General features: G+C 33.6%; 3 protein-coding genes across 3 annotated transcripts; 1 reads left to right on the forward strand and 2 right to left on the reverse strand.

Moving 5' to 3' along the window:
- Positions 1-22: 22 nt before the first annotated feature.
- On the reverse strand, positions 23-17651 carry LOC113498002 (sphingosine kinase 1). Its single transcript, XM_026877865.1, has 3 exons — positions 16762-17651; positions 2768-2867; positions 23-2435 (listed from the first exon to the last, which is right to left on the reverse strand). Exons 1-3 carry the CDS (start codon positions 17631-17633, stop codon positions 1584-1586), a joined length of 1824 nt encoding a protein of 607 aa, XP_026733666.1. The 5' UTR covers positions 17634-17651; the 3' UTR covers positions 23-1583.
- A 163-nt stretch (positions 17652-17814) lies between these two features.
- LOC113498003 (tRNA (cytosine(38)-C(5))-methyltransferase) lies at positions 17815-19509 on the forward strand. Its single transcript, XM_026877866.1, is given in 4 exon segments — positions 17815-18255; positions 18416-18679; positions 18682-18890; positions 18964-19509. Coding segments are annotated over 4 exon segments (993 nt in total). The 5' UTR covers positions 17815-18194; the 3' UTR covers positions 19423-19509.
- On the reverse strand, positions 19412-22149 carry LOC113498005 (protein JTB). The gene is made up of 4 exons (XM_026877869.1): positions 21914-22149; positions 21361-21515; positions 20691-20784; positions 19412-20512 (listed from the first exon to the last, which is right to left on the reverse strand). Exons 1-4 carry the CDS (start codon positions 21967-21969, stop codon positions 20347-20349), a joined length of 471 nt encoding a protein of 156 aa, XP_026733670.1. The 5' UTR covers positions 21970-22149; the 3' UTR covers positions 19412-20346.
- Positions 22150-22496: the final 347 nt, after the last annotated feature.

Raw genomic sequence — 22496 nt, forward strand, 5'->3', positions numbered from 1 at the left:
CAGTACTAAAACTACAAAAACATTTTATTTATGATTTATTGACAACAGTTTCATAAAATTGAAAATTATATAACTTTTATTCAAAACTTTATCCATTAAAATTTGCTAATAAGCTACTGTATTTTAAATCTAATACATTACAATCAATAAGTTTAAAAAGTTTTCATATATACCCACAAAAAAAGGAATGTACAAAAAAAGGTTTTGTAATCCAGTATTTTACTAAAATATATTTACTGTGCTGCATAACACTATAAAACATAACTGATTTGTGCAGAACACAAGAAGCTGTATGGAAAAATGTCTTGGAATGCTTTAGAAATGTCATTACAGACTTTATATGTACAAGAAATCTTAAATATTCAACACGCTTCTAAGTTCTATAGACAACAGTAGTTGTATTTTGTACATTGTACCTTTAGTTATAAAATGGACATAACAGAGAAAATCACATAATATTTACTTTAATAATTATGTAATAGTTTGATTTGGGGTTTTTGCTACAGTTCTCATTCTTATACAGTATACAGTACATTTTACATATTTATACCGGAATATTCAAAAAATGAAATATGGCAGAATAGTTATTATCACAGAAAAAATAATTGCTATAACAATTAATACTGCTAAATAAATTATATTAAGTTATACCAGCAGTCCCAAACCATTTAAACATTATTTAATAAGTTAACTAATTAGTACACAAATAGTTATCCCGTTTCCTACAGGCCATGAATGTATCAATAACGGCAAGTTCATCTTCCCCACTCTATAGATATGGCAAGCTGTCATTTTATTCATCTACCCACATTGCAATTGGTGATGTTTATATCCTAGTTATTACATGCAACATTCTCTTTAGTAACTTGCTTTTCACTTAGTAGAATATAAAACCTTAAGCTGCATAATCAGAGTGATTGTCTAAAATATTCAAGATACAATGCTAATAAGAGATTGTAAATTATGTTCTCTTCAACATTAAAATGCAATTAAAAAGTATTATATAATTCGTAAAACTTGCTTTGAGCTACATGCTATGTTATATTAGATAAGTAATACATCTTTAAAATAGTTTTATTATAAGTAACATGATTGCTGTAACTCAACATCTTAATACAGGAATCAAGGTGCAAATAATTGCTCTACAATTGAGCAAAATTAGTGTAATGATCAATTCCTTATTGGAGTACAAAGTGAATGTGTTTAGAGTGCATACATTTGGCACTATTTCATTGTATACTTGTAAGCATTGACTAGCTAATATATGCTCACATGTAAGATTTTACAATTCACTTATAAAATTATATCACATTTTTAGTTATTGAACCAATATAAAACAAATTGTATAACATAAATCACAACATTCATGGAATGATCAACTTAATTGCTATTGCGATTAAACTTTTGGTAAGTAGATATTTAATAATTTAGATATAATTTCTCACACAACCATTATATTTACAGATTTATTTGGAACGATATTATTCCTTGGTATTGCACTTACGTCGGCTCGGCTATGGTTCAAACTTTAAATTATATACATCAGTCACTTTAAGAAAACCTTTTTCTTTTTTAGTTTGATGTTATTTCGTTTCCGGCACTAATAAATTTACTATATTGGGGAATATTTCAGCCTGTATGGGTCCATACTCGACGACTTCGCCGTCGACCGTGATATAACCCGTGGTGCCTTCTGGTACTATTCTAAACGCACTCACTGGTACCATTTTAATATGTTCAGTGTTCAAATCAGCATGGGAACCTTGGCCCACACCCAATAGGAACGAAAGTATCTGAGATCTGGGTATGCCTGCTTTTATGATCAACATCCACATGACACCGTCGGATAGCTGGGATCGCGGCGCGAACAGAAAGTCTTCGCCGATGTAGGGTTGGTATGAGACGTGGACCATAACGAATTCGCCTTCCTCGTGCACCCATTGCGAAGGCAACTGGGACATGAGCGAGGGAAGGTGTGAAGCAGGTCCGTGCATGCACGCGTGAACGGGCGACCGCATTTCCGAGCCTTCACTCGTCACGCTGTGGTACTCTGACCCGCGCGTGCTGTAGAACGCACTCCTGCGCGAGTTCACAGAGTACCACGAATCAACCCTCTGATGTTGTTTTCCATTAACAGCGTTTACGAACACTTCGGAATGTTCGTCGCAGTCAATGAACGCTTCCGCATCAGGGGAGTCGAGCGCGCCGTCCTGACTGATGCTGTGACTGAGGGTGAGCGGTTGTTTTGGTTTAGGCAGATTACTCACATCCTTTATTTTCGCGTAACTGACTACACCTTTATATGTCCTCAGTCCGACGAGTCTCGCGACTGCCCACACTGCGAACCTCTGTCCACCGATAGCGCGTAATCTTTCACTTTCTATATCTATATCCGATAGCAGGCCCCAGCCCACGGATAGGAACGAAAACATAATCTGCAACAACAATTATGACTCATTTAGTTAATTTTATAAAAGTAGGTATAGAGTTGCGGATGTAGGGTAGGAGAAGTTGCGTAGCTGTGTACATTGGACTTTAGTGCCAACACAATGGGTTAGCGTTCGAGTTAACTTATAAGGTAATAGTGTAAATATCAACTGTGTAGTATCAACGTGGGGCTAATTGTATCCGCGAGCCGAGTTCTCGTTGTTTGTTGTGACGGACGTGTTCAATTGAATATTGTAGTAACATACAAGTAGGTATGTCCGTGTGATACACATTACATAAGTTGCAAACACATGTTGTACATGTGTGGGGGTCTACTTACTTTGGTTCTCGTTTCAATTCGGACGACATCCATGGGCGCTGTTTGACCCTTAACTATAGCCATCGAAAGTCCTGTAAGGTTTTGCGGAATGTACGGCTCACTGGAACAAAATATTTTTTTGTATTAGGTATAACGGTTTTTTTTTAATTCCTAATACCTATCCAAAGTAGACGGGCTTGGATAAGCCGATAAAATATAACAAAAGTATTTTATTTTTAAAATTCTGTTACGATTCTAGTGATGGGATCAATTTTAATGCTATACCTACATAGTAATAATCATATTTTGGCTACGAATTGGTAAGTAAGAGTACGTTACATGAATTTAGTTAAACAATACCGCAACTCTCCAAGAACCAAGTTTTTATCATAGTCACTATCTCTCAGCCGGTGAACGAAATGATAATTGTAATAGATAGTTATCAATTGCCATTGCCGCTAGTAATGCTTACCAATGGGGATAATGCTGACTTGAGAAATTACACTGTCAAGAGTGATTCTAAAGCACGAAAGCACTATGCAGGTTTAATTAATAGGTAAGAGGTCGTTTATCTCCGTAAATATGAACAACATTTTAATTACCCAAAAGTTAGACTGATATGGCTATGCGCAGAAAATTAAGTTATCTTAATTTGGTACAAAATATCTGTCATATAGAACACATTTTACGGCAGACTAACCAACTTTAGTAAGCTTACATAATATCTATAATTTGATAAACCGTAGTAATAGAATAAGCGGGAGAGTGGAACAGCTTTTGGAGTTAGTAGGTCAGACGAAAACTATTCATTGGATTAAAAGGAAACCTTATTCTCTTAATGCTCAAATATAATACTCAGGCTTAGTCTCGTGGAAAATGTTTATGATCTACATAATACTACATAATTTCAAATTGAAAACAACAAAAAAAGCAAATTCTAACAAGGATAAAAACAATCATAGCTCTGTTTTCACAATATGTATACCTAAAATAAAGCATTTAAGTGACTAAGACGAGTCATTCGAATTAATAGGCCCTAATTCAATGTCCAGCAACTACTTCGTTTGTTTTTCTGTCACTATGCTATTATTTTCCTATACACCGCTGAAATTATTAGTCTGGCATGCAGGAAGTGATTATCATTTAACCTTCACAAAGCATGTATGTAAGTGTCCGATTGTCATACATTCAGGCTTTCAACGGACCAAAAACTAAACGAAGCGATTCAAGAATAGGAAAGACAGTAAAAACTACTTTTCAATGGGACCAGGCCCGTATAAATTCTTTTATCACGAAATTTGGAAACGGCACTTTTTTTTTCGTGTAAAAGTTATAAATTTTAATAAACTTATGATGGGTTTCAAAAGAGGGCCTTTACCTACTATAGAAGAGCTAAACATGAACTAGGAAAAAAACTAGTAACCATTATAATTTTCTCGATTCTAACACAGTACAGTCTCAATGCCATGGGCGATCACAATTTGTAATTAAGTAAGTCTGACCATGATGAAATCTTCCTAGACTGGAAAACCCGTCTAATTATAAAGCTAGGCAAAGATCCAGTGCAGAATACCTAAACATAATATGTTTTACTTTAATATAGCAAGGAATTTGGATTTACCTTTACAAAGGCATTAACTTTTCGACCTTATAAAGGACGCCATTAAAAAGAAAAATGTAAGCAAATAAATAATACCCAGTCCTTACGAGATTCAGATTCCGAAAAACAACATGAGTCACCTCACATTGTGAATCCGGTTCATGTGATCAGAAAAAGTGAATAATATTCTATGTACTAATTATCTAAACAAATTCGTAATAACTTATACAGACGATATTATTGGAGTACAGTTTACTACTACAATCTCATAGATCTAACCGTTAAAATTTCTATAACAGTTTCAACTTCTATTTTTCGTAGCATGTACGTATTACTTAATTTAAATATTTTACCTATCATTATCTGTTGTATACATTAGGTATTGAATATAGGAAATTTGTTTTTTGTTCCTCATCGTCATGCGTTATAACAATAGCACGACTAATTTTGGTTCCCAGGACGCACTTAATAACTAGCTTCATAGTTAACTAATAAATTATTTCCACAAAAATAAAATAGCTGTTGCTTAAAGAATTTATTATCTACTGGCAAAATTACAGTACGTACTTACGTAATAACTTTACAAATTACTCTTGGCACATTACACTGCATATGAAACAAATAATTTCTGTCCTTGGTTTTACTTGATAAGAGAGAACGGTGCATTACGCGCGACGAAAGATTCGTCTCACTTTAAAGGTATAATAACATAATACACAGTCATGCACTTACGCCCAAATCTAATCATTAGATCCACGTTAATGCAGTACCTATATTGGAAGAGGTTCATCCACTAAATTGATTCAGGGGAGGTACCACCGACTGTTACAAGTGAGACTGTTGCTGTTGTGCAAAGAAGACGGCACAATAAACGGCATACTACTACAAAATCCTTATGAGAGGAGGAAGAGGACATCCGCTCCATGTAAAATAACACATAGAATGACAAATTGAAAAGGTTAATGCAAAATAAGTGGACAAGCTGAACAAAACTGATGTAACCTTCCAGACACCGGGGTTGAAGTAGTTAAATGAATCGGCAGATTATCTGCTGTTTCATCTTCATGACCAATTTGACCTAAACAAACACTAGACTAATGCGGTACACTCCTTGGTATGACTGGTCAGACTTCAACATCTCACTTGCCTTTTAAGACTCATTATGACTCGGCATTCAATAAATGGTCACTAATCTAATATCGACGACCTAAGCAAATGTCCTTCAACCTTCATCGATCGGTCCGTGGTTATTTACCGAGAGGATTATGTCATACGATTTTGAACTTTGTATTACAATATAGCATATGGCAATATGGTTCAAAATCCAATCAAAATTGTATCTGTTTGATTTTAATCTGATTCAATTGATTGAATGTTTAGTGATGTTAAAAAAATTGAAATTTAGTCCAAAATTCACTTTGTGTAGTGCTAGTCACTTCCCTGTTTAAAAGGTATATCTTAAGCAATTCAACTAAACATGATTATTATTCGTCAGATCCTTATCGTGTGTTTTTGTTTTTATCATTATATTTAAATGTCTACCTCGGTATGTGATTTTAATAATTGCTTTTATTATATCGTATTTGAGCTGTGCACGTAGTGCGTATTTATCAGGCACTTAACAACATAAGTAGGATTTAAGCTTCCGGTGATTGCAACTTAAAATTAGCTTGCGGGTTACTTTATTCAGCAAGTATTTAGTGTCAAACTCTGGTGTGTCCAAATATGTTTTCGTCATAATCGACAACAACTTGTTTTACGAATGTTTTTCAAGCTCGTACTAGCAAAAAACTAAGTAATATTATTCTGTAGTAAAGATCTATTTAAAAGATAATTAATGACTAATAACAATACTGACAAGACAAGTATTAAATCATTAACAAAGAAATCTACATTTTGTAGGTATCTATGCGCAAAAGGAACATCACGTTCCTCATTATCCATTAAAATTCTCACATTACAAACAAATGAATGATTCAATTCAAGCTGTTATTTCTTTATTAACATCGTTAGACTCGTTGCCGTTTATCAACTTGGTACCGCATATACATTCCTATTGTATTTTGTACAGACTGACATAATATTATGTCGTAGTAGTCCTTTTGAGCGTAAATCTATTTGCTAGCGTCGGTACAATATCTTTGTTATCAGTGTAATGGCACATTATATCATAAGGACATGATAATAGAATAAAACAATATGATGTATGATATGCAACGTATTTTGGCGAAGAACGGTTACATAAATGTTGTGCATTCAAAAACTCTGTTCCCGAGAAATTAATTCTTCCGAAAAAAGGTCCTAATGGTAATCCGTTCAAAATATGGATCAAGAGTTAATTTTATAGATCTCGTGAAGCTCGTAGCTAAGCTATAACCGCATAAGTGAAACGATCACAGGTTAAGCTATGCTTGACGCGGTTGGTCCGTAGATGGGTGACCATATTTGTCATAACGAGTTCCTCTGTGTTTCGGAAGGCACGTTAAATTGTGGGTCCCGGCTGTTTTTCCTACATCTTTGGCAGTCGTTACAGGTAGTCAGAATCTTGAAAAGTCTGGCAGCCAGTCTAACCAAGGGGTATCGTGTTGCCCAGGTAACTGGGTTGAGGAGGTCAGATAGGCAGTGGCTCCTTGTAAAGCACTGGTACTCAGCTGAAACCGGTTAGACTGGTAGCCGACCCCAACATAGTTGGGAAAAGGCTAGGCCGATGATGAGTTAATTTTATAGATCCAGTTTTTAAGTAAAGATTAACGTGTCTCTTAAACACGTATGCATTTCTTCAGAAAATAATGATGGTTTTGCATGAGATTGAAGGCTTGTTTGCAGCTTTGGTAGGACAATGGAATTTTTGAACCGTCGCAAAATCGCTGGTATGGGTTTTAGTGAAGAAAAAAGAAAGGAGAAAATTTTAGGTTCCTCAGGCAGATCAGTGCGCCAGTCGACACTCACAAAAGCATACTTTGATTACAAGATTTAAAGCCGACTGGGTATATTCATTTTATATAAAAAAATGGGAGAACGTAAAGCGTATCTTCAATAAATAAAAAGAGAAAATGAAACAAGTTTTGACCTGGGTAACTTGATTTTAACTTCCTGGCCATATCAGCGGTCATGCAATGCCACGCCTGGAGTTATAACGTTTACGGGGCATAGTAAACAACAATTACGACGCCCTCCGTATCCCCCTAACCAGTCCGAAGTCCTGTCACTTATTTTTGATGACGTAGCACGGACTGCGCATTTAAAAAGTTCCGAGGTTGATACTGATACGGCTCCAAGGTGAAACAACTGACGCTAGATCTTATTTTTTTACAGAAAATCTGCTCTCCTTCATTGACATTAGTCGGCAAAACCAGTTTCACAAAATACAAACGTGACATTATTGTTCAGGTGTACAGGTTTGATAACTTAGATTGACAAACATTGATGCTGTTAATTTCGGAATAAAAGCATATCTAATTGCCATGCAAACAGCACAATTATTACATTTTTGGACACGATATTGTTTTAAGAAACAATGTTTTTTTTTCTAATTAGGTTTGTTGTAGCTATACTAAAAGCCAGAAAAACATATGCTTGTTATTTTAGTATCACAAAACAATAGTAAATGTTTACTCGTAAGACCACTCGTAAATCAAGCAGACTATTTAAAACCACATGGTTCATAGGGTTTATTACTTGCATTTAACTACTGCTGTTGATTATGATTATTTTGTCATTGTCTTTATTAAACATAGTCACATTTTCCCTGAAGATTATTTTATTCCTTAAAGGCTGCAACGTGGAAATATTATATTCCAATATTTAAGTTGTACTTTCGTTATTTACATAAAATGTGCATAATATATCCACATTTCGCTTTAACCTTGTTAGACATAAAAACTGAAAAACTGGGCATCGTTTTTCATTAGGCTCATTTTAAAGGACAGAAATCCTAAAATAAACAAATGTCAGGAAGACACGAAGTGATATAGAAGAAGATACGCAGTTTAAGTTAGGTAGTTTAGAATGAAACATTACATACATTTAAAATTTATGCATCTATTAAATAACCTTTGCAGTATGCCAGATTTTAGTACATTTTTTAATAAAATGCCAAGCAATTTTGTGCCTTAGAATTTGATACTTGAGTCGTTTTCTCTTTTTCCGAAAATTATATTCGATGTCCTTAGCGGCATTTGGCCCCAAAAATGACTTTCTTTTTTACGAATTTATTAAAATTATCACAAATTTATCAGCGCCTCGGCTTAGAAGTTAACGTACTATAGATCTCTGTAGGTCGAAGAAGCTTGTACAAAACACATTTGTTATATCCTTGTAATACTTACAACTAGGACTCATTAAGCAATTCCTCAGTTACTAAAGCGTTTGGCTTTGGATTATAGAAACAACCAGGATTAAAATATTACCTAATTAAAAAAATGATACTGTAATACTTTAGAAAGGTAATCTTTTTCCGATGGAGATAAGGTTGAAAATTGTTCACAATTATTTATCATAACAGTCCTATCTTTAGAAGGTCATCAACGCACATGCTGTGACTTTTATTTACACAAACAGTTTTAGACATTATCTTACCAATAGTTGTGACGAGAAATGGCGTCATTTAAGAAGCATATGTAGTTTTCTGATCATGTCATTGTCAATAGGATATAAATTGTTTAAGATAATTATAACTGAGGGTAGATAAATAACACTTATAGATGAAGAAATCCATTTAACAATTGATCTATTTTCAGTCTTAAATCATGTTAGCCTTAGGGCCTTTACTCGTAAATTTCATTTGCATGTCATTATATCAGTGAATGATGCTTATAGAAGGTATTTAGATAGGTATAGGATCTACGTAGTAAAATAATTATAATATCCGTAATATTTTAATACATCAATGTTATACATCATAATATCTGTCACGTAATCAGTGCAAATACCTGATAGTATTCGGGCAAAGATTAAATATTCTGTGTACTCTGTTAAACTACACAAAGATTATAGTACTTTGCGTATTGCACTGAATCATATATTTATTTTCATCTATAAATCAAATTTGTTTTCCAAGTTAGTGAGTAGGAGTTTTTAATGTCTTTTACGAACGAACGACCTACGGCTGATCTTAACGGCTGGCTGGGGAGAAGAAAAATGTATCTCTTTAGGTTTCTTCTGTTTTTTTTAAACAAAACAGAACAGAAACATAATTCGGAAGTTATTTAGAACGAAATAAGGAGAGCAACTTGTTGTCATTGATAATTAATAGTTTGCCAGCGTCATAATTAATGCAACAAATTAGTAACAATGTCCTCACGACCAGATTCCAAATTGCTTATTAAGTCGAAAGCCGATGCTACTTTTGAGACAAGATTTTGTAATACCAAGATTATAAAATAGTCATCGAATAGGAAGATATTGGCATTTAAAAAGAAAAAATGGTAAAAGTACAAAAAGGCCATAGAAGCAAGCGGCCGTAACAACGAAACGGAAAGTAATTCTTCGCTTGGTTTCCCCTTTTCGTATTGCTTGCATAATACTCCGTAAATGCGTTAAAGATTTTACCACGACCAAATTTATCTTAGCCAATTTAACATAAAACACAACAACTAGAAAATAGAAAGCCGAGCTGAAGAGTGATTATGAATAGAGTTCAATGCAGTGAAAATATTAAACAAACGGATAACCTTAGATAACTTAAAAACAATATAAAATAATACTTAATGAGCATAAAGTTGATATACAAAAACGTTTTAATTGTTATTGTGTCTAAAAATATACAAACACTACATAATTATAATAACTTGTCCGGAGGGTAGACGAAAATTATTTTTGTTGTAACATCGACGTATGTATTGACCAGTCATGTGTTTTAATAGACATGTTTACTATCTTTAAGAGTCAGTTTTATGGCAATATTTGGAGGCTGACGTATTCAGTTAATGTATTCTGTCTGACTGTGTACGTATGAGTATTGATTTGCCTTTTTTGTCGACGGCAAAAAACCTTTTCGACGCTAAGACTGGTGTATTTCAAACAAGAAGACTGTAAAGATAACTTTGGGTAAACTGGTTTAATAAGGAAATTTGTGGATTATAGCCGTGGTGATATGTCGAAAAATACTAAAACGCGAAGTGAATTTTGCGCTAGTCACATTTCGTTATCTTTATATCAGTAATTAAATAGCAATTAGCCTTTGAATACATTCATACCAATAGGATTCAAGCTCTAAAAAAGTTATGCGCATGTATCTCAAAAGTGCAAACTTCTATATATCTTTTATTGCCAATGCGGACAATTTTTATCAAGTTTCGTTATAATCTGAATATCACCTTGAAATGAATAACAATAAAACAATTATATCTTAAGTACTTGGTCGTCTTAATTTTTCTTAACGTGCACACTAATTATCCTAATTTGTAAAGTATTCAAGGTTGCGGTAACACACAAAAAAATCGGTGTAGATAATCAAACAAGTGTTTATAAACTAATACGAATCCATAACAGTTAGATAACAAAGCAAATCAGGTTAACTGGTTACGTTCGTTTTCGTAAATTAGTTTAGAATGTTGTTTGTGTACAAGTATATGTGTATTGTGTACCCTTACAATAACTACAAGTTCTCAAATCTGTAGCAATATACTAAATCCCACCAAAAACATTAAATGTAAAAAAATGCCAAGTCTCTCGATGCAGTCTTTCCATCGTAAAAAGTTTTGAGATCTCATAGAAGCCAAGTCCTATTCAAAATATTTTGTAGTTATAAATCAACATTTAGTAATTGTATCAATAGTTTTCTTTATATTATAATTATAGTGACTTGGCAATGAGCACAAGAAGAAACAAATAAAACGGCATATTTGTAGGAGTTGAAAGTTACACACACCGCATGCGTAAACATTAATATCACAAAATTAATTTTCTTTTGGTTTATCCGTGTCGTCCCAACCGAATTTCGGCAACGGCAGTCAGTCTTAGTGTACTCTCGATTCATTTACTTTCATAAAGCGATGGCCCCGTAAGGTATTCTTAATTATTGTATTGGAGCATGTAGTCGGTAGTGACCATCATGATTCACACATAACAAATAATCTGATCACTGGTCTCGTCAGTAACATTTGCACATAATTCCAGGCATCAAGCAGCTTTTAATTTGTGCTCATTGCCAAGTCACTATAATTATAATATAAAGAAAACTATTGATACAATTACTAAATGTTGATTTATAACTACAAAATATTTTGAATAGGACTTGGCTTCTATGAGATCTCAAAACTTTTTACGATGGAAAGACTGCATCGAGAGACTTGGCATTTTTTTACATTTAATGTTTTTGGTGGGATCTCATTTATTTTTTGTAAGTGTATTTCTTTCTTTTTTTTTAGGTGTCATAATTTCTAGGACTTCAGCTACTGCTTTGCTTAGAACACATTATCTATCTCTATCTCTTTTGTTTCTTCTCTGAGACTTCGTTACTTCTAATGTAAACAAGCTTAAACTTATATATATATGCATATATATATCTACTAACTTACAAACTATAGCTAAACTAAACTAAATAACACGTAAAGTTCTCCGAATATCAATTATCACTACAATATTTTTTAGTTTCGAAATGGTTTTTCATAGACAGGTGGCGCTATCAAATGAAAATTATCGAATTATTCTGAAGTACTACTTAGACTGCGCTTTGTAACGAAACCATAGCGCGATTCAGACATGTACAACGCCATCTATCGAGCGCGCATACAATATTTATCGCAATACAATGGAGTTTTAGCTTTATTAATTTAATGAATTATGAATTTTATGTATTAATTTGTATTAATGATAGTCTGTGTATTACATTTATATTATTCTTTTCTATTCTATGTATGTATTCATCCAATTGAATAGGTACTTAAACAACGAACAAAGTTAACAATGCAGTCAAAATCCATACATAATGTTCTTGCCAAACCGCAAATATAAATATTGTTTTCTATGGCATATTATTTTTTAATGTTTTCATAATTTTTCCTTTATATGTGGCTAAGGACCTATCTTGGTGCAAAATTTGAAGTTTCTAAGTCTGCTAGAAGTACCTTAGATTTTTGATGATCTGTCAGTGAGTCAGTGAGTCAGTGAGTGACAAAATGGTGTAACTTTGATCGACCGTAACTCCTAAACCATTAATTCAATTGGCATGTAATTTCGAACTTAAGCTTGTTCTAATGCCTACTATTATTCCCCGAAAAGCTAAACTCCTAGCTTTGTCCACGTCGAAGATACAGGGGGGGCGAAACAGCCGCGAATCGCTTCGAGAAAAGATGGTACGGCCGTGCCCGTTTTGCTCGAGACTTGGCAGGGGCACTGCCGTGCCCTCAGATGTGAGGATAATCTTTGTTCGATCGCTTTAATCTCGGGAAATATAAGTCGAAACTTATAAATCTGTTTAGTAACACTATTTGGGAGAACGGTTTTAGTATTAATTTTCGTTATCCTGTAATTCTGAAAGTCATATTAATTGCAGCTGTGCAAGCGTAGCAGCGCATTAAACGAAGAACGAGGTCTCTCCCAAGACTTACATTATATTACTTAAAAGAAGTAATTGCCCTCTGGCGTGTGAAATCGGGAAGTACCGTTACTTAATAATACATCGGCATTTTTCGTTTTCTGCCTTCAACATTACGGTTCTGCCGGCATTATAAAATCTCGAGCAAAGTTGATTCCGCAGTTGGTTAAAGATTCACGTTAATTCAGATTGAAGTTTTGTTCTCTCGAGAAATCTGTTTTAACTAAAAATATGTCAAAAACATTGTAATATAATTGAGTTATTTGGGAAAAATTATAACAGTTGTGTATCATAATACCACTTTTAGAACAAGTTTCTGTCTACGCAAAACTAGTTGTACTTGTATTTCTATGACGAATAACTATCGTTTTTATTGCTTGTAGTAGTAAGTACGTTTGTGTAAGGAAATAGGTATCTACAGTTAAGGACACAGTCGACTTAACACGAGGAGTCGCACTTGGACATTGTTTTATGCATTTACACTGGACAACACACTTACGGTGTTCATTTCATGAAACAGTTATTCACGAAGAAAATTTTCTAAAGAGAAATTCTTTTGGGTTAGGCATCTCTATGAAAGCCGGATTTTTTTATTAGGAATTGACTGCAACAGCTAAGTTAAAGGGTTTTTTAGGTAAGAACTAAAACTACAGTATAACTACGAATGTATCTACGGTTATATTATGCATTAAGTATTGATTGTTTAATCGGTTCGTGGACATGTTGAAATACATATCTAGGTATCTTTTCGATAATATACCGACATGTTACTCAACACGCAATATATTAAAAACAAACGTAAAACGCGGTTCCCAGTTTTAATACAATTCATTACAAATTTCTAATCAAATCGAGTGTAATGAAAGAGCAATTTACTTTGGAAAACCTTAGTCTATGATAAGGCAGATGAAATTAATTGGTAATTAAGTTAATTGAACTGAATCCGTTTTGATAACCGTTCTCCTTAGATGAGTAATTATAATATGGCGAAGAAAATAACGATTACTTTCGACTTGAGTTACTAACGACATGGCGAGACGAATCACACACACGGTTGAAGCATGATAGCGTAGAAAGATGAAGTGGATGATTGGAAGTGAAGTTTCAGCTCTGCAGAGAAAAGGAAAATGTTCTAATACCGTAACTCTCTTAATATAAGATCAAGGAGCCAACTACCATTGTCGTTGTGGAAGACAGGCATCGCTCAACGCCAGGGTAGGCGTACCAATGGCACGCGACACAATATTTTGGGCGCGTCGCAGAATTAGGTATTTTAAGACGATCAATTTGATAGTATTTACAATTATTATTTTCCAAATAATCAGAAAGTCAAAATTATTTGATGGCACGCGAATGACCTCCATTAAACTATTTTTTAGAAAAAATGGCACGTTGATGCATAAATGTTCGCCAACCCTGCTCTACGCCGCCGTGAAGAATGCTGTTATGCTGGCGCAAAACACCTTTAAGACGGGGAGGCAGGCCGTTTGGTCTGAAGATTATAAAATGGTCATGGTTGTAAGTCAAGTAAAATCTCTGGTCTATAGTACACAATCTCAGTTTAATTACTTCAGTCAACCGAGTGCGGACCCAAGTAGTTCATAATCAGGAAAAATCGGGATACATAGACTACTCGAATACCCAGTGTTACATCCCCAAACAAGCATCGACGCACTTGCTGGAATGCCCAAAGTTTCCACACATTTGCACAGTTTAGGGCCTGCCTCGACAATGATAATGCAATTTGCTTAGCACGGTACTGGACGCATCAACTTTGAAAATCGGATCGTACCCTCTAAGAAACAGAACTACTTCAGCATTATGACTCTGTCTGAACTATATTATCACTGGTATTATTACCAGCTGAAATATTTAACTTTCACCACTATACACGCCATACACGGTTTCAGTTACGACCAAGCAGGGTTTTTATTACCTACAGCAAATATACGAGTATTATGAGAACGCCACAAATAATAGCATTATAACTCCATTTGCAATAAACACATATTTATTCACGGTAAGTAAGTACCTAGCAACTCTCAATGCAGTAGGTATATTATTTAAATTCAACATTTACAGTTAGTCACTTTTACTCATAATTTTCGGGCTTACAATATTTTTCAGAAGTTTTTTAGGTAATTACTGTAGAAGGTGTGGTGTCGGATACTAAAAAGACGCAACTTTTAACTCACGCGTATTTATAGGGATTGCCCGACTAGTTTCGCACCCAACCATCTTTAATCCTGAGCTGACGCGGCGACAGGGTCGCGAAACGGATCATCAGATACCTGTATTTATTTTACTCTAGGCTTTCGCTTTCTCCTCACTTGGATATTACTTATCGCGGCATAACGTATCCCTTCTTCTTCTTGATATGATTGCAATGAGTTAAATCGTAAAAAAATACTAAACAGTGAAGGTTACTTTCGCATTTATAACTTTAGTATTAAAACTACAGTAGTGCATTAAAAACGCAATATTGCATTGGTTATAACTTTGCGCTCGACATTGCTTCATAATTTAATAATTCCATTCAATACATGTTAGGAAACTATAAAGCCTTAATCAGTTCAATATTTTCTTATCACGCGATTTGTAGATTTCATAAGTAGACTGACAAAGTATGATGAATTATTGTTTCAAAAATTTTAATGAGTCCTATATGGACTTACAAATAAATAAAATATTTCCATTGTATTCAATTAAAGAAAGAAATTGCATGAAATAAGTACAACATTTTGGTTTAATTCAGTAGTGCTCTTTTTACAGTCAGTTTATTGATTTTAGTTATTGGGGTGTGGTAAAAAATTGCATGGGAGACCTAAATGGAAATACTACTGTCAACAAATTGGTACACATTTGTCGAGAATGTGACAGATATTGTTTGACTCAAGTTCAAGTAAATAGTTATTATAAAGTAGAAAGCAATAATAATATGTTATGAATGCTGAAGAAATTGGACCGGCTGTTGTGAGAGGATTGTCTAGCATCAGAACCCATTTGGTTAAGTAGCTTACCATAGATCTGTTTTTTAAGGTATCTCTTGAAATAGTTGTAATATTCTTTACATAAATAAAGCATCTTTGTGTAAAAGTATTATACCAAATATAAATTTTACAAAACAAAACCTGAAGCCAATAAGTTCCCCAAGAATTTATGAAACAATAAACAGTTTATGTTTGATTGGATTTTTTCAATCAAGAAAATTGATTTGTAAATAAACAATAGAAGTCTACACATGTTAAGTACAAGAGTGTAAGTTATTAGGTCAAGAGGCATGCTTGATTAATACAATGGCCGTCTTCAGAGCGGCATTGCCATGGTAAAAAGATACCTTTTATTACTGTGAACAATTTTAATGAATGTATGCTAGATACAAGCATGCAAGCAAGGAACATACAATAGTTGTAATCTTTTTACTAATATAGTAGACAATAGCATTTTGTTTTTTTTTTTATAGCGTTTTGGCAAAGTGCTTTTCTATCTACAGCACCCAATGTTGTGCAAATCACACTGCAATAATGTGTTAATAACTTTGTATTTTAATTAATTCTGATGTTATTGGGGATTGCTTTTAATGAATACACAGAAATTAAATTTCCCATTTGCAAAATCAATATGCTATCAGTAAGATACTGTTGACTAATAGTAGATAACACCTGTACACATATAATTAGGAATATTTATATTATCTGTTTAAATACTACTATACTAGGAAGAGTCTTATTGGAATTGATCTAGAAAATTATTTGTAGGTAACATTAAAGTTTCAGTGCAAATAAATACATATTATGTTACCTTGTGACCAAATAAGATAAAGTGATGGTACTGCAAAGCAGGCTTTAAATAAATATTGAAAAAAATACAACTTACTTATACAAATGACAGATAGTTCTTGCCAGGCCATTGCCAGATCCACATGGCAAAATGGCAAGAGGAACTTCTGCCAATGCCTGTTGCCAGTCCAGTCGCTCGAACATGCCATTCATGATTTCAAACAACACGCCATCGCCGCCGATTGCTAAAATTGCGCGCCAACCGTACACATTTCGCGTGCGCACAAACTCACGTGCATACTGAGCATATTTAGTAACATGGAGGTCGTAAGGTACCTCCGCCTCTTGCAGTATCGGCACCACTTTTGACTGGAACAACTCTCTCGCTTTGCCCGGACCTGATTTCGGGTTTAGAAGGACAAGTACTTTCTTATCATTAGTCGGCGGCGAATACGTAATCGGCAGACTTGCTATCAAACACTTTATGGTGGTTCTCCATTTTTGGGCTTCTCTGTTATTATCTTCGTATTTATCGAAAGACCTGAATCGCAATGTTATTGTTGTTCTCTCTCTTTTAAGAGTGCGGCGACTACGTTTCAGTATGTAAGCATAAATATATAAGTATGCACTGATATCATTTTCGTCGAGATCGCCACTGTTCTCGTCCACTACTTTGAGCTGGTTGTTACCAACGAAGGAGCTGCAGACGCAAGAGCCGGCTCCAGGGCGTCGTCTCTTACTCCTCATGCATTTACTACCAATGATATCCCGCAACAATATTGTTTGTTCCTTTGAGTTGCCGTCAGTTTCCTTTGTTAAAGTTAAACCTTTGGACGTGAGCTGAACACGAAATACGGAATTCTTCTTAGAAAGAATGTAAAATGTTTCTTCAAGATAAACAACATCTTTCGAAACAGAGTCACCCTCCCCGACGTTTGGTACGTCCTTCCCGTTCTTTTGATCCGCCATGACTGATGATATTTTTTTTATTTACTTGTCAAACGTCAACCAACAATGCAACAGCAGGCAAAATGTTGTCAACCTTAACTCATCGACGAATTGTCTTTGACTCTGAATAGTCATTTTTTATTCGCACTTCACAAATGTGTTCAATTAAAATGTCGGAAGTGGCAAATCTAGGTGAGCGAAAGAAATGCACTCACCATGGAATGGTGAATATTTTGAGGAAAAATTGAGTTAACTAAATAATGTTTTATTTACTAAATTTCAATAAACGTATATCTGGGCTTGTAAACAAAGCTTTGCACTGGTGACTGAGGTCTATATCATGTGACGGTGCATTTAAAAGTTTAGGAAAGCTAACCAAGTGTATAACACTAAGAATACACCATAGCACAAGGCTTGTCAAACTTGCTGCAGCTGGTGTTCTGTCAATCCAGTGTTGTGGCAGTATTGTCAAACTAGATAACCTCATTTTGGGTTAATCTTTGTTTATAATTGATTTATTGAGTTAATTTGACCCTTACTTATGTAGGAATACATTATAATACTTGAATTATAACAATAAAAATGTCTCACAAGATTTTAGAACTTTATAGTGGGATTGGTGGTATGCACTGTGCATGGAATGGTATGGTTACCTTACGGTTTGTTTAATATTTTTTAACGCAACACCATTACTACAAATGTTGACTTTTTACGATAAAATGAACTTGTATACTATCTTTCGAGATATCAATTCAAGTACTTGCCATACACGCGTATAATCTTATAAAATCATTTGTTTTCAGAATCGGGTTTGCAAGGAGAAATAGCAGCTGCTGTTGACATAAACACAGTAGCCAACGAAGTTTATCGGCATAATTTTCCAGAAACAACCTTGTTTTCCAAGAACATACAATCTATAACACCCAAACAAATGCAAAAGCTAAACATAGACACAATTCTTATGTCTCCACCATGTCAGCCATTTACAAGAAATGGAAAATATTTAGACGACAATGATCCCAGAACTAATTCATTTTTATACCTAATTAATATTCTAGATCAGTATCAGTAGAATACATTCTTATGGAAAATGTAAAAGGATTTGAATGTTCCACTGTGAGAAATATATTTATAAAAAAGTTGGAAGACTTAGACTTTGCTTATCAAGAATTCTTATTATGCCCATCTTCTGTAGGAGTTCCTAATTCTAGGCTTAGGTATTACTGCACTGCCAGAAGGAACACTTTATCTTGGCCTTATAAAAGAAAAAATGAAATTGTAAGTACCTTTTGCCAAACTTTTACTTTTAAATTTACTGCTGACATTACTATAAAAAAGTTCATTTTTTCAGATAACAAGCCTTCCAAAAGATTACGGAACTCCTTTCTCATTAGACAGTATTCTTGAAGATGATGTTGATGAAAAGTTCATATTGCCTGATAACAAACTGAAGCATGGGAAGGTTTTGGACATATGTTACATGGACTCAAAGAGGTCCTGTTGCTTTACAAAAGCTTACACACACTACTCTGAAGGAACTGGTTCAGTATTTACTGACAAAACCCCAGAACACGTTAAAGCATGTCAAGAAAAAGCAAACTTAAAAGAGATAGGAAGTGCAGAGTATATTGAAGCTCTAAAAGAATTAAAACTTAGGTATTTTACTCCAAAAGAAATTCTAATGCTAATGTCCTTCCCTAAATACTATACATTTCCCTCTAATATATCTCTGAAACAATGTTATAGGTTGTTAGGTAACAGTGTAAATATAAAGGTTATAAGTGAATTGTTAAAAATACTTTTTGAGTAATAAATTATTTATTTATAACATTTTTGATAACTTAATTGAATGATAATTTTACAGGTTAACTTTATTACATACAGGAAGAATATACATTTGTTTAATGTCTTATTTATTTTTAGTGTAGTAGTGTAACAGCAGGCGATAAAATATTAGGAGTTTTTCTAGCCTTTCTTCCATTCTTTCTTCTTCATTCCTAGCCTTTTTTCTATTATACCACAAACTTTTTCATGATGTTTCTATCAAAATTTCATCAAATACAATATTTCAGAACCAGAACAGCAAAACAGTATTGCAAAAAAGGGTTTTTAGAAACAGATTAATTAGTTATTTATTATCAACTGTCATTTACCTGTATTTACTTCAGTAATTAGGCACTTAGAAACAATTTCAACATAGGAAATGTCAATATATTTGGCAAATAATTAATTCAAGAGCAGTCTTGAACTTCTCTGAATCACTCTGACATAGAATAACTTACTTAAAAACATACATTACAGATTATTCAAGTTTGGATTACCTATGCAAAAATACGATACTTTGTAGCTGTTGGCAAATAACTTTAAATACACATGCAGAAAGATACATTCTCATACTTACACAAATGAAATATGAAGAGCAAACCAACTGTGCAAGAAATACAGTGAATATTTGCTCATTTCCCTTTAAATCATTAAAAGAGACCTTTACTACTTTTTGTTACTATTAATGTGCCTGCCCTATAGATTCTTACACAGCCAAAGAGACCTGAAAACAACCTATATAAGTTATTTGCCAAAAGCTATATAAAGTTAATACAAATTACTTAATATTAAATCACTATCCTTTTGCAGTGCTTCCACAGTCGAGTGTCAATTAATCATAATTGTTAGATGACCTCCAATTCAAAATAGGCCAGCATTGGCACCACATTTTAACAAAGAACCTTCTTAATCAAATAGCTCCATTGCTGAGTACTTGTCTCGCACGTCGTTTCGCTCGATAATTTAAAACTCGTAGTCGTAACATTACAGCCATTGAGGAAGCTGCTCCAATGACGAAAGACCAGATTGTAAACTTCCAATAAGCCCTCTCCTCCAAATACGCCACTCGGTCACAACTGTAGTAAGAAAATTTAAATAACCAGTCATAAAAATAACTCAAAAATTGTATTTTAAGAATTAATAGTAAAATAGAAGACAAAAAAAAAATAACATAAAAATCTTTAAGCTAATATTCTTAGCATGTAATATACATGTTGTAAGTAAAGTTTTAGGTTGAAAATATTGATAACATACCTTCTTGTAACTGTCTCCCCATTTTCACATTTCAATATTTCTTTGAAACTTGTGTGAATGCAAACACCTATGCTCTTACTTCTGATTTCAAAGTCTGAAAAATAGGGTTGTACATATAATTTATTATGATTAATACAACAAGCACTGGACATAAAAGTACAAAACTTATTTATTTGAAAGAATATTGTTACAATAAGTGTTAACTTAGAAAAGGTCAATCATGTTTATCTTTCAAATATTCTGCCGTTTTCAGCAACAAAATATAGTCCAAAAAAAAATAAGAAGTTATTGTATTGCAAACTGTGATGTAAAGAATTGTAAATCTGTTTTTTTTTTATAATTATTAAGCTGCATAAAATATGTTGTTTCTAAGCCACATATGTAAGTAGAGAAGTTCAAAATTTGTTGTTTAAGTAGTTGTCTAATGAATACAGAGAATACCATTTCGGAGTTGAGAAAGCTTTGTTCTAAACATTGTAATAAGTAAATAACAAATTCTTTCGAATTAAGTTCCTCAAAGTTTATAAAAACTTACACAGCAAAAAGTATGCTTTCTTTTTATACCACTCAAAATATCCATCATGTCATGAGTGGCGCCTGGACCAAAGATTCCCTGAAGATATGTTAGACTATAAGGGTCCCTAAAAGTTAATATGAACTCTGTGTTTACCTGAACAAGGATGACATTCACTAATAATAGAGTAAGGCTGATGCATCCAACAAGTTGAGTTATTTTCTGTAGGAAATGTCTTGTTCTTCATTTTATGACTGCCTGATAAAGAGTCTGCTAGCTGAGACTCTAATATCAGCACCACTATTGTCAAACTGAAATGTAAAATATTATCATAAAATTTAATAATCTATTGAGCTTATATAAATCTTACCATAGTTGGTGTAATGATGAAAAGATGATGTAATGTTTAGATTATTTAACATTACTTTATTATATTTTTTTCTAGGGATTTTAAGCAGTGTGGTGCTATAGTTACACCCCTACATTATTCATTGGACATTTTCATTAAACATTGTTTTGTAGTAAGATAACATTCAAAGTAGATGGCTATATACTTTTATTACAGAAGATCATCTGATTAAAAAATACTTCAGTAGCTATGGGTACAACGTTTACATCAAATGGTCAGTGGGTCATCTTTAATAATTACATATAACAAATAATTAATACAAAGCTTAGATCTTGCAGAAGTCAATGTTTTGGTACTTACATTCCTAAACATACGGTTCCAAATAACATACATCGTTTTGAACAAGTTTCAATCATTTTAGTTTCGTTTTGTTTTCTGTTTCAATGTAATTCAGATGTCTTCTATTTATTGGGCATTCCAAAACAGATATTAATCATAATATAACACCAGAATCAGAAAAGTAAAATGAAGATAGTCCTAATTATTCACCTGCTTCTGACGTACGTGACAGTGTTGACACTGAGTTACTGACAGTTGTCAAAAAATGTTTTGAATTTCATTTCACAAACCCTGCTCGGGTCTCTTCGTCAGTGATCAATCAGTACGAAAAGAAGTATAGATTAGATTAGAATATTCTCTATTGTACACCATGGAATTACTGAAGTGATTCTTAATACATACAATGGCGGTCTTATTGCCATATAATATAGTTATCAATCAAATTATTCTAACGTCTAGTGCTACTCTGCGGCTGGTTCAAACGGTTTAATAACAATCTTATGTTTTTTTTTGGTTAGTTAGGTTTAGGTTTTTTTTTCTACTCACAGAGACGATTTATTTTTGATGAACCTAAAAATAATCTAGTATCAAAAACTTAATTATA

This window comes from Trichoplusia ni, chromosome 10, assembly GCF_003590095.1.
Source record: "Trichoplusia ni isolate ovarian cell line Hi5 chromosome 10, tn1, whole genome shotgun sequence".
In the NCBI taxonomy this organism is placed as follows: domain Eukaryota; kingdom Metazoa; phylum Arthropoda; class Insecta; order Lepidoptera; family Noctuidae; genus Trichoplusia; species Trichoplusia ni.